This window comes from Ovis canadensis, chromosome 1 (assembly GCF_042477335.2).
Source record: "Ovis canadensis isolate MfBH-ARS-UI-01 breed Bighorn chromosome 1, ARS-UI_OviCan_v2, whole genome shotgun sequence".
NCBI lineage: Eukaryota > Metazoa > Chordata > Mammalia > Artiodactyla > Bovidae > Ovis > Ovis canadensis.
This window is the reverse complement of record NC_091245.1, coordinates 180,409,694-180,423,220: the sequence shown is the minus strand read 5'-3', so window position 1 is coordinate 180,423,220 and position 13,527 is coordinate 180,409,694. Positions and strand designations below refer to the sequence as shown.

At 41.0% G+C, this 13,527-nt stretch overlaps 1 protein-coding gene across 14 annotated transcripts in view; it reads right to left on the bottom strand.

Annotated features, from left to right (window-relative positions):
• CD200 (CD200 molecule) overlaps positions 1-13,527 on the bottom strand; it is a 100,709-nt gene that overhangs the window by 67,233 nt on the left and 19,949 nt on the right. For 6 of the 14 annotated variants that reach the window (XM_069553290.1, XM_069553287.1, XM_069553261.1 and 3 more), the window contains exons 1-4: positions 11,627-11,778; positions 7,106-7,187; positions 3,524-3,844; positions 674-946 (exon numbers count right to left, since the gene is read on the bottom strand). In XM_069553290.1, the coding sequence (XP_069409391.1) occupies positions 674-946; positions 3,524-3,844; positions 7,106-7,187; positions 11,627-11,638 (688 nt within the window). In that variant the 5' untranslated portion in view covers positions 11,639-11,778. Of the gene's footprint in view, positions 1-673; positions 947-3,523; positions 3,845-7,105; positions 7,188-11,626; positions 11,837-13,527 lie in introns of those variants that run through there. The other 8 variants (XM_069553315.1, XM_069553304.1, XM_069553311.1 and 5 more) reach the window with 5 other exon arrangements.

The following is a 13,527-nucleotide window of genomic DNA, read 5'->3' as shown; positions in this document are numbered from 1 at the left end:
GGCAATTTATTTTAAAATGGGGTTGGGAAAATTCAGATTGGCCTCTTTCCTGAAAGATCTATTGCCCCTTTCCCATAGTGTAGATTATGCAAAGGTTTTGCCCCAGATGTGACTGCTTCCAGGAAAACATTGTAATCCCTCTAGACTGAGCTGATGCTCCTTCTCTGCATTCTCAATCTTCCCATGTTATACCACAGAGTTCTTTTTTTTTTTCCCTTTTATCAGTGAATGGTTTGTTGCAGGGTCAAGTGAGGAGAATGGGTGGCCCCTGCTCAAAAACCCCAAACTCCTACCATAGCTTTCTTATTGAAGCATTTAACCTGCATTTTTACAACTACCCAGCTCCTTCTGCATTCCTTCCTGGGCTAGAAGCTTCCTGTGTTTGGGGACTGAGTCCTTGCTGTCACATTTCTGGCATAACAAATACTCAGGAGCACAGAAGAATTAATCAATGGATGGATCTCAGTAAAAGCATTCAGTGTGTGAGCAACAGACCACAATTGCCAAAGCAATAAAATAGGCTATACTAGCTTCCTCAACTCTGTTTTTCTTTCCCTACTTATCCAATTCTCTGCCTTATCAGCTTCTCTGCTAAGAGGCCAACAAGCTCTGCAGAGCATGCACCACCTTGCAGGTGTATGTCCACAAACGTACCACAGAAAACCTCTCTTACCTTTGTTCACAGTTTCCCTGTAGTCGGTCACAGTCCCCAGGTGTAGCACCTGGCAGATCACATCCTTCCCCACCTGCCTCTTGGGGTCTTTGATCTGGAGGATGCTGATGACAGATGTTGTTCCATTGGGGTGTGAGACGATCTTGGTACTGTTCTCAATCCCTGACCCAGAGACTTTCCAGGAGATCATAGGGGCTGGGCGAGCATTGGCAGAGCAAGTGATATTTAGGTGATCTTCAGATAATTTATAGTGAAGAAATACTGTGGGCTGTACTGGGACAAAAAAAAAAAAATGATCTGCCATCAGTTATAAAATCCGGTGTGAGTCCCACACTCTCCTCAGAGAGATGAGAGAAAGATCTTTACAGAAACACAATGGGCTAGAGAGCTAATGTGGCACATCCAGTCCAAACTAGGGCTTTCTCTTCCCGTCTAATTCTCTGAACAGCAGGGTGGAGACTGGCCTATACAACCCTGTGACAAGAATGATCCTCTATGGAGTCTGTCTCTAAGAGAATTAGCTAGATGGACAGAGGGTACATTTCCTCCCAAACAGTGCAGAGAATAATTTTCTTTTCTCTTTTGTGGGCAATGCAGTATCTCTGCCTTCTTCTGGGTATCCCTCTCAAGTAGCTGGACAACATCTATCAATCAGCACCTCCACCCAGGTGGTCTGCACTCCTCAGAAAAGCAGAGCAGTTTCAGAACAGAGAGCCTGTAGAGGGGCTGCCACTTATAAAAAGCCTTTTTCTGTTCGGAACTGGGCCTTAGAGATGATCTATTTCACACTTATGGTGCAGATAGACAAACTCTGGCACAACATGGACAGGACTCTTCTAGGGTCACATGACTCCTAATGGCAATGCCAGGTCTGAACCATGGCACTGCTTAGGGAGAATTTATCCTCACTATGGTCCTTAGTTTACTCTTGATGACAACAGTATTCTTCAGGGCAAAGATAAGAATAAGAGGCATATATAGTATTGTAAAGTAAAATAAAGTAAAAATAAAAATTAAAAAAAAAAAAGAATAAGAGGCATGGAGAAGACTTAGAAAGTCCCTGTTTGAAATATCTATACAAAATGCAAATTATATATTCACAGTCAGTAGTCAGAAAAATTACAGAATGACAGTTGTAAGGACCTTGGAGATCACCTTACAGAGTTAACAGAAAATAAACAGCTTATGAAAAAAGGACATTTTTAGGTCAGCTGTACCCTGTTCCCTTTCAAAAGTCCCTTGACTAATGAGTTCATTTTCTTTGGAATATACAGTTTATCTCTGCTGAGCAAATGCAAACGTCTTTCTATGGCTGGCTTTGAAGCCCACAAGATAATTAAAGGACAGTGCTAAATAAAAGCTTGTCTGTGTTTAGAAGTTCAAGAGGTGGATGGGTGGGAGTAGGCTGGAGGAAATGAGCCTATAGGAGGACTATGGCTCTGTCCAAAGTGCTCAGATTACTAACATCAGTGAGCCCTGGGGGAAGAGAAATAAAAGTAAAGGAGGGCCAGTATGGCTGAAATGGCTAGCCTGGCTAGCAGGGTTCTCTGGTGTCTCAAAGAATTACTTGGATGAAAGCTATTCCTTATGGTGAGAAAGTGTCATTGAGGAAAAGAACTACAGAATTACCAGCTAGAAGACACAGAGGAGTCTGCGTTTCAGGCATACAAATTATTCAAAGATAAATGAGTAAAGGAAGAGAGCAAGAGAGAAAGATGAACAAAAAAGAGAAAGGAAACAACAGAAATGAGAAAAATATGACACAAGAAGGAAAAGGAAGAAAATGATGGAAAGAAGGAAATAAGGGACCGTGAAAGGAAATGAGGGAGGGAGGGAGGGAAGGAAAAAGAGCAAAAGAGGAAAAAAATGAAGAGGGAGGAAGGATTGGAGGAAGGAAGAGACACAGAAAAACAGGGAGACAGGAGACAAAGGAATGGGAGAAATAGAAATCAAGAAGAAAAGCCTGATGCAAGATCCTACAGAGACGACTCACGGACAAAATAAGTGAAAGAAACGTGTTATCTGGTGTTGTCCTACCTCCTCTGCATTCTTATTTACTGAGCCTCTCCTTATCTCTTGTCCAATATTCTTGGTGTGTTCAAACTCTCCTTTCAACATTCCCAATAACCCTAAGTTTGGCTTTTCCCTTCTAAAACCACCACCAAGTGTGCATCCTCCAAAGCTACCCCTTATTCCTAGTTCTCAGTTCTTGATCCCAGCTAAGCATCAGTTAACAGGAAAGGAATCCTGTCAAACTAAGCCTCTTAGATTTTAGAAGAATGCTTATTTTTCAGTTAAATCACTAGCAGGCATTGGATATGAAGAACCTCTCTGCTACTTGGCTGCTTATCAATTTTGCGAAAGCTCCGCTGAAGCAAAATGAAAGGGACCCCCATAACTGGCTCCAGTTTAGCCCAATCTGGCTTTGTCCTTAGGTTAAAAAATATGAAAGCTCTTAGGGACCTTAGAGATGATCTATTTCACACTTATGGTGCAGTACACCATGGACAGGACTCTTCTAGGGTCATATGACTCCTAATGGCAATGCCAGGTCTGAACCATGGCACTGCTTAGGGAGAAATTATCCTCACTATGGTCCTTAGTTTACTCTTGATGACAACAGCATTCTTCAGGGCAAAGATAACTTCAGGCAAAGGTTCAACATAGTTCTATGAACTCTCCAAATAACCATAACCACAGTTACATAATCGGCATGAAAGGCCAAGAGTCTTCCAATGAACCTTTCTGGGGCTAGGATCCTGAAAGACTAGGTACTACTATCACTACATTTCAAACATTCTTCAAAATAACATTTCAAGCTAGAGACAATGTATTCTCAAAGACTCTCACCAAAGAGAGTGAGGCAGGCTATTCCTGAGATCTTTCCAGAACCAAAGGTATTAAAGAGGCACTTGTAACACGCCTCATCTTCCAAGGTGGTATTCCAGAAAGTAATGGTTGAGTTCATGAGTCCCAGCTGGGTGATGTTTATCTTGTCCTTGTAGGCAGGCTGGACTACAACCCCATGGTTCTCGCTGTAGGTGATCATGTTTTCTGGGCTTACAGCCTTGATTTTTTGCCATGTCACAATCAAAACTTCCTGGGGATTTTGCAGAGAGCATCTTAAAGAAGCAGGTGTGTTCAGCAGCCCTCTTACATCCTGGGTCACCACTTTCATCATGGAATCATAAAAGAACATTTATATTTTATATTTTAATACATACACAAATATACATTTTTGATTTAAAAAATGCATGTTCAAAGTCAAATTTAGAAAGAAAGAAAAATACAAAAAATAAAACATTTACCTACCTTCCTGATGTTGCTAGAGAAATATAAGTTCAAATATGTTTGTTCAGTCTTTAAGAGTAGCAGAGTAGAAAAATAAGAAAGCAAACTCCCAGTGACCAGAATTTACATGAAGAATCCCTGTAGGCTGGAAATTAGGTGAAATGAGGTTGATGATGGAAACTGCCAGCTAGGACAGAAGTATCACCAAGTGAGTTTATGCCTGGAACAGTAACAGTTAGGAATAAGAAAGGGCCAATGGACAATATGCAGTGATTAGTTTAAGTGAAGAAGTTACAGCAGCCCTATACATTCCACACACACATCTGAAAAGGAAGGGGCAACAGTAGTGATGTCTGCCGTGAGTAAGCAGCGGTAAATATAGGCACATGGACAGAGAGATGTACAAGACAATGCTCCAGGAGGCTGATAGCACCAGAGAGCTTTGACAACCAAATTACAATCTATACAGTCCCCCATTTTTACTGAATGTAGTACAGAATATTAGGTATGGCAATAATTTCTTCCCCCTCCAATGCTGGCTACTCATATTGATAACGATGGATGACTCAATGGGAAATCTCAATACAATAATAGACAAACACTTGAGTATGCTAACACAATGACAGAGGAATAACAAATTCTACAAATGAATAAATAAGCATTTTTACATGAACAAATGTGATGTCTTAAATGTGAAAAGAAACCAGCACTGTAAACAGGAGAATCCCAGGGGCGGCAGAGCCTGGTGGGCTGCCGTCTATGGGGTCGCACAGAGTCGGACACGACTGAAGCGACTTAGCAGCAGCAGCAGCAGAGATGTATAAAATGAGAAATATAACCTCTTTTCACAATCTGGCTGCCTTAGCAGAATGAGTATCACTGAAGACTAAATGAGTAAGTAGGAAGACCAGATCATAGAATTCTTCCAGAATTGGAAGGGTTAAAAATACAGAAAAGATTAAAGAAATATTGAAAGACTGATATTTCAATATTAGTCCAAGTAAGATTTTTAAAAGGAAAGAGAAGGGGAAATGGAAGACAAAAACACTGTAAGAAACAAAAATGTATTTTTCAAAATGATAAAAGGAGGAATCTGGAATAAGATATATCCCTCATGAACCTTCATGTGCCTAACAACATAACTCTGAAATATATCAAAAGCTAATAGAACTACAAAGGAAAATGCATAAATCTGTAATCATAATGGGAGAATTTTTCACTGTTCTCTCAGAATTTTCACTTCCATCTATTAAAAAATAAGTAAAGAAATAAAATCAAATACAAGGATATAGAAGACTTTAAAAACAAATATTTGTACATGTAATATGTGCATATGAGTATGTATTTATAAAACTTTACCCAAAAGAAAACATACATGTTTTTCAAACCACATGTGAAACATACCCTCAAATTAAACTTGAAGTAGTATACCAAAAAAATGACCTTGAACTCAGTCCATAATGCAATAAAATTAGAAATTTACATACTTTTGTCTCCTTAATTATACCAGAAATCATAACAAAAGTTATAAATCACTATAAATGATAATAAGAATATAATATATTAAAATCTGTAGAGGCTTATAAAGCAGTTCTCAGGGGGAAATATTTAATCCTAACTTAATTTGTTGGGAAACAGGAAAGATTGAAAAATGAATACCTACATGCAATCAAAATTCCCAAACACCAAAAGTTGATAAAAGGAGTGAATTAATAAAGTTAAAAGCACAAATTAATAGTACACAAAATACTGACTTAATCAAAACACCAAAATCTTGCTTTTTTTTAAGACTAATAACACAGATAAAATGACTAGAGTAATTAGAAAAAAAGAATATATGCTCTACAACATCAAGAATGAAGATGGGCATAGCAACAAATACAAACTGACACCGCCATTCCCATTTTAGTGAGGTACACTCTTGATAGTTACAAAATATTCTAGGGGAATAGCTGTTGTTATGTGGGATTTCCTAAAGGTTTGCTAAGTGCAGAGCATAGATTTGAATAAATTGCTGCTTTTAGAATAGAGGGTAAAAAGGGGATCAAAACTAGAGTTTTAACTTCTAGGGTGATTTTTCTCTTTGACTATGCAAGACATAATTTAATGGAAAGTTTACAATTATTTGCTGCTTATATGAAATTCCATTTAGGGTACCCCAGTTGGTAAATTCTGAGCTACACATGGTGTGAAGCATCCCTTTTGTACCCCTGTGAAGGCTGATGACTATAGTACACACCACATTGTTGTGAAAGTTGCTCAGTCATATCCGACTCTTTGCAACCCCATGGAATATACAGTTCATGGACTTCTCCAGGCCTGAATACTGGAGTGGGTAGCCTTGCCCTTCTCCAGAGGATCTTCCCAACCCAGGGATTGAACCCAGGTCTCCCGCATTGCAGGCGGATTCTTTACCAGCTGAGTCACGAGGGAAGTCCAAGAATACTGGAGTGGGTAGCCTATCCCTTCTGCAGCAGATCTTCCCAACCCAGGAGTTGAACTGGGGTCTCCTGCATCGCAGGCGGATTCTTTACCAACTGAGCTATCAGAGAAGCCCATAGTACACACCACGCAAAAGGTAATAAAAGGCCAGCAGTAAGTGAGGTGTGGTCTCCTATGGAACCAAGGAGAAAGGTCTGGCAGAAGTAGGAAATTCAGCAGATAAGTGGACAGCACAGGTGTGTTTTATATAATAGACTATGTGAACCCATGTAGCTTTCATATTTCACTATTTTTAATATTTTGCTGTAAGAGGGATACACCCAGTTTTAAGGCTTATTGCCAGATTACTTGCCCTAGAGGCCAAGTTCATTCTTGCTCCACCACGCATTCCCATGTCTTCACACACATAAGGAATTATTATTTTAAACATTATGCACTTTAGTAGGTGAAAAATGATGTCTTAATTCAGAAAGAATTTTTTTTTCATGTCTGGTTTTATCTGTGAAAAGTTTCTTAATATTAAAGTTTTTGAAAACAAAAATTTGGAAAGCAGAAAGAACCACTCCCAGTCTTCCAAACAAATTACACGGTTAAATAATTCATGCAGACAAATGAACACAGCATAGATAAGAGTGGTCAGGTGTCCACTCCAGAAACTGTGTTTCCTGGATTCCACGCAGGGGAATTGAGTATCTTTACCTTGTGCCCTGCATAACATCAGTGCTGCCAAGAACCAAATCAGTTGGAAGGTAGACAGATGACAGACGAGCCTTCTGAACACCTGAAGACAGAGAGCAAGTACAGAAATGGGCATTTGAATGCGGACAAGCTAAGGGGGCTTCAGTCTAATTGCTGTATCAGGAAAAATAGCAGCTCAAGTTTTAACCGCTGGAAGCCTTTGGTTTTGTGGAAGCAGAACCAGGGACTATAAATAGAAGAAATAACAGAGGGTGCTTAGGATGGGACCGGAAAAGCAGCCATGCGGTTCTTTCGTTATGGCCATTCCTAGCAATTTAGGGCTGTGCTCCCAAAGCCACCACTGTCAAGACTGCTGAGAAAACAAACTGCCAAAAATATACCCAGAAAACACAGACTGCAAATGTTGAAGAACATTTACTCCCCAAATAATCCAAATAATATTAAAAACGTAACTCAGGTGTAACCACTTTGCAGAACATGCCTTGATATTTGCTGAGGGAGATTTTCCTGCAAATTCTGCACAATTTCTATAAATTGTACCTTTTAAAACCAGTATTTGGCTTTTTTTCTTCCCCCTTGCTTTATTTTCATGTGTCTGGGCAGAAACCCTTGGCCTTGTGTGTGTGTGTTTTTCTTTTTTTAACAAATCATTGTAGTATTTAAGAGAGTATTACTCTGGGAATCATTTTGCTATGAAATGAAGAGTGGAATGGAGACAGATTACTCCACAGCAGTCCCACAGTCTTGGTCTACATTAGCGTGTTCATTGTAAGGTAAATTTTCCCTATATTTCTATATTTTTCTATAACTGAGGTGTTTAAGAAATGTAGATTTCCCTGTATCTTTCTTTAACTGAACTTCAGTTTTATTTCATGTTACTATTCTACTAGAGGTAGAGACTAAATTTCAGTGAATGTTACATAATCTCTGTCTGATAGTTCAATTCACTGTCACTTCAGAATTGTCCCAGTCTCTGGCACTGCATCCAGTCTTGGGACAGGACTATTAACCCTTGGTTACAACCATCTATTCATCTTGGCATTGTGCTCCCCTCAAGTCATCCTCTGGATAATCAGTTTGTGCAATTAAATCCTGCGCTTACAGGGTGTTCTCTCATGCTTCCCAATTCTCTGGATTCTGTGCCCCTGGATCCTTCCTATGCGGAACAAAGGAGAATTATACAAGGGTCTCCGCCTAGACTCCCGTGTATCTATCCGTCTCTGTTTTACTGTTCCCTTGCCATGGTGGATAGGCTTGCCTCTTCCCACAGTTGCCTCTAGGAAAGCAAGGAACAGCTATTTTCTGTTCTTTGATTTCAACACCTACCTGTAAGTTCTGTTCACCATCCTCCTAAACTCCCCACTCCTGGAGCCAGGCACAGAGTATCCTTCTCAGGACACAAACCAATGCTAATCAGTCTCTCTTTGCTCTCCCAGCCTAGGGTCAGAAAAGCTGCCTCCTCCATCACCTTGTATTCTGCCCATCAGCTTTTTCTTGGATGAATGCCTGTCCTTGGTCTTTCATCATTTAGGCTTTTAAAACTCAAATGCTTAGGCTCTTGTTATTTCAAAACCTTGGCTTCTGAAACCAGAAGTTTTCTTTGGCATTCTGATTCCACACCATCACGCTACATGGAAATCCAGGTTCTAGTAAAGGCTGTGATGAGGAATGCAAATAGTTTAGCTCTCAGAGTAAAAATCTGTATTTTAGGATAAGAGAAAAAGCAGACACACACCAAAACACAAGATGTGGGAATTGGGAGACAGTAACATTTAAGAAACAGAAGCACAGTGATTGAGGTGAAAAGAATTAGAAAGAAAGCCTTGCTATTAATTAGGCACACATTTCTTCTGGCTAATTTGAATTCAGGCTAGCACAAATACTAGGTGTGTAAGCTTAGACAAATCATTTTACCTCTTGGAGATACAGAAAAAAAATAGTACCAATCTTCTCTGTTAACAAGGTTAAATGAGATGGTATATGTAAAGTTCCTATAAAGTGACTGATACAAATAAACACTAAATCAATGTAGCCGTTATCTCATTAGGTTACTGTCTGTATCTCACTATTTGCTAAACCCAGAGTAGGCAAGACGTGAGTGGGGAAGCTGGAAGAAGATACAAAGACCATAGGAACTGCAGACATTCTTTATTCAGCATGGCAAGGCAGACGGGCTTTACTCTACTGGCTGACACAGCAGCAATGACCATGCAGCTCAATGCAACTCGCTTCAACTTGATTCTCCTCGAGCTTTTTAGGTGGGACTTATATAGGGCCACACCATGATGCCTGAGTGCAGCGCCACAAACAATCCCAGCTGCAGGATTTGAGCGGAGTGAGGCGAAAGCCTGATCACTGACACCTGGCCAATTGTTCACTCCCTACATTCCACCCCTTCAGGGTCTCTCGCCACACAATCTACGTGCCCATCTTCCACGATATTCCCTTGGCGAGTAACCTCCACAGGGGCGACTCTACCCCTGAGGAGTCTCTCATTTAGGACCCACAAAACCTCCCGACAGGTGCTGGGCCCACCCCTTCAAAGAGGGGATCTTTGGGATCTTCACTGCCCACCAACATGATTACACTTTCCTAAATCTGAGGACATAACCTTTACAGTACGCTGTTAGCACATCATAGGACACAGCCTTTATAGTACACTGTTCTCTGTATCTCAAGGTCATAAGCCATATCATCAGCTCATGTAACCACCCATATCTCTTGCTATCGGTGCTTAAACTGCTGCTCTGGTTTCAGTTGCCAATGGCCTTGCTAGTAAGTGGGGATAGGCAGTCTCATCAAGGCCATGCTTCTCTTACTCCAGCATATGCAGACACTGCTCTAGCTCTTCTCCTCTCTTTGAAACTTACACACTTGCATGGCATCGTGGCACTATCCATATTCGCCTTCGGGGCAGTCAGGAAAAGGCACCCCACGGTGCCAGCGGCAGTCCATGCCACCTTGTCTGGCAAGTGGGAACTCATCTCCTGTAACACCTTTTCAGTGCTAGCAGGTGAACCATCCACCGCTTCCCTGCTGACTCTCCTGTGGAGCCTCAGGATCCTCTACCTGCTGGGTATCCTGCCAACTATGCCAGTTGTCTCACTGTATCTCACTATTCATTGAACCCAGGGTAGGCAAGGCATAAGTGCAGAAGCTGGAAGAAGCTGCAAGGAGTCATAGGAACTGCAGACATTCTTTATTCACCATGGCAAGGCAGACACGCTTTACTCTCTGATGGCTGACACAGCAGCAACAACCAACATTTGACTCAGTTTTACTCTCCTAGAACCTTTTAGGCGGTGCTTATATGGGGCTACACCATGAGGTATGTGTGCGGTACCACAAATGATCCCAGCTGTAGGACGCGAGTGGAGTGGGATGAGAGAGCCTGACCACCACAACCTGGCCAATTGCTCTCTCCCTAAAGCTACTCTGAGAATTAATTAAGCATTTAAAGTACTTAATACAGTGCTTAAGATATGGTAAATGCCAGTATGTGTTACATAGCTTAAAAAATTCATTAATTAGATCACACGATAATGGAAGTAGAGAAGTCCACTTATAACCCTTGACAAGAGGGCCAGAGTCTAGAGACCTGGGTCTTACCTGACAGCTGTCCATCTGGCAGCTACACTGCCCCTGCCCTGAAAATTGTAGGTTCAAATCCTGAAGCTGCCACAGTCATATGGACTTGGAAAAATTCACCTGTCTGCCTGTTTATTTGTAAAACTGGGTAATAACTCCTTTGAAGGACAGTGGTGAAGATTAAGAGTACCTGGCACTCAGTAAACACTAGCTTAGAGGCCACCATTCTTTGTTAAGGAAGACAATAACTGTGTAGTCTAGCCAATAAACCATACGCAAAAAAAATTACCTTGAGGCATTACTTGTATTTAGATTTTTTAATTATTATATCAGTTACCAGTGTAAATGAAAATCCTCTCCTTCCTTCATTTTGTCATATACCTAGATCCTGGATAACAAAATGCGTTTCTCACGGATACCCTGGGTTTTAACTCTGATTTATCCGATCCTTTTGACTTCCCACGGCAAAGGCCCAGAGGATGCAGAAAGAGGCTGAAGCATCACAGGGGAGCCAGCCTGATCCTGAAATTCTGCAACCCCAGCCCAGATTTCGGGACCAAAATGGAGCCAATACAGCACCCTCTATCCACGCAGCCAGCGTCCGCCTCCAGGCCCATTTCCTCTCCAAGGATGTCAGTGATCGATCGGAAAAGCGTCTCCGGAGCCTGCACCTGGCAGCATCCTGTTTCCAGTTTACCGCGACAGAATCGCACCCCTAGGAATGGAAGTATGGCCTATAAAGCCCGCTTTGGAAGGCAAGATCCGCTTCTCTGCAAGGTTCAGAACTGAGAGGAAAGCGCAAGCGGGAATCCCAGCTCTGAATCAGAGAGGGGAAAGCCGCAGCCTAGCAGTTCGCAGCCTAACATCGCCCCCAGGGCCACCGGAGAGGAGTCGCCCAACCTGCCCCTGTTTCCCTCGCCTGGCCCAGCTCACCAGACACTCCATCCTCGCTCCTGGCCGCGCAGGTTATTTGATAGCTGCTGGGAAGCCTGGAGGGATCTCACACCGGACCAGGCAGAGCCCTTCCAGTTTCGCGGAGCGACGACGCCTTGCTCCCCACGGATTCGCTGCTTAACTCCTCCTCCGCCCCGGCTCCGGCCCCGCCCCCGCTGGGCGCCTACCTCTACCCGCCCACCCCTAGTCCCCAACGCAGAGGTATAAAGGGAGATTAAATAGTACTCATCTTTTCCGATCTTCAATGAATTTCCCCATTTTTATAGGCTGCAACTGGTAAGACTGAGCAAGTGTTTGGGAAAAGATAGTTTCCATTTTCATTATACAGACAAAGAAAGGGAAAGGAGGGGGTGGGAAGACATGAATTGCCTCACTGCGTGGTGCTTGAAGGAATGACAGGCTGCATTGTGGACCACGCAAGTATGAAATGATTTTTGAGAAATGTTACAGTTTCCCCAGTTACCATCTCGGAAAACTCAAATATTTTGAAGCTAAATTTAACCAATAGAAAGTTTGCAAAGCAAATGTGTATTTATTTGTATCCAGAATCAAATTATGTATTTAAACCATCAATGCTGTAATGATCGCTCCTTTATTAATGTGACTTTTTTTTTTTTTCTCTGCTGTGAGAAATTTTCTTCCACTTGCATTGATGACGACGATTTTTCTTATTTTAACAAGCTCCGGAGTTCTTGGCTCTTAAACAAAAGACAAATCAATGAAGTGTTCAATTTCTATAGCCTTTTCTGTGTTCCCGACCACCACCCCTGACCACCACACCTACGACAAGGTATTGGGACAGAGCTTCTATTATACTTAAGGCTGCAAATTCCAGGGCAGTAAATAAAATAATAACTGATTTTTTTTTCCCAGAAAAACAAACAGTGAAAGGACTAAAATATTCATGGAGTGGCAAACAAGATACATAAGAGAAAGATACATATATAGCGAAATTAAAGGTCAAATTAAGGAAACTAAAAGAAAACTCTTAAAGCTTCAAACATGACAAGTAGAGACACCAACAAAAAGAATCAAAGTGACTTTAAATGTCACAAAGCAGCGCTGGATGCAAGAAGGCAATGAGTTAACTTTCAAAATATGGAAGAAAAAATAACTTTGAACTCTACTTTGTCTTTTATAACAACTACCACAAAAGTATCATTTTTTTAAATACTTAAAATTTTTTTATTAAATGTGTTGTTCACAAGGTGAAATGCATACATCATGAGCACCCAATTGTCATAGAGTGAATACACGTGCATAGCCAGAAGCAGATAAAAAGTTACCATTCCCTGTTCATCAGAGCCTGCCCTCTCTTTGACTACCCTTTTCGTCACTGCCACCTTTCCACCACTCTCTTACTTTCAACACCATAGGCTAGACTTATCTGTTTGTGAACTTCATATAAATAGCGTCATAGACAATGTCCTCATTTGTATCTTCGTTCTTTTACTCAACAGTAGATTTGAACATTTTATCCATGTTATTGCATGTAATTGTGGCTCACTCATTCTCATTGCTGTATATGATCCCATTCTTTAAATGCCACATTTATTTATCTATACTATTGTTACTAGACATTTGTTTGTTTTCCATTTTAGGGAGGGTTATTTTTAATAGTGTGCTATAAACATTCTTATATGTGACTTTTCCTAAACATATATGTACACCATTTTTAGATTATTCTTTGACGTTGCCAGTTTTATCTTTTTCTATCTCTTTATTTTTAAACTTTATTTATTCTTTTTTCCTCCCAAGTACATAGATGATATTTTGTGGGTGATATTTTGCTGGACCTCAATTCTTAAAATCTACTGAAGAACTCTGTCCTAAATTTTATTAGCAAAATATTATAAAATGACAGGATGAAAACAATATTT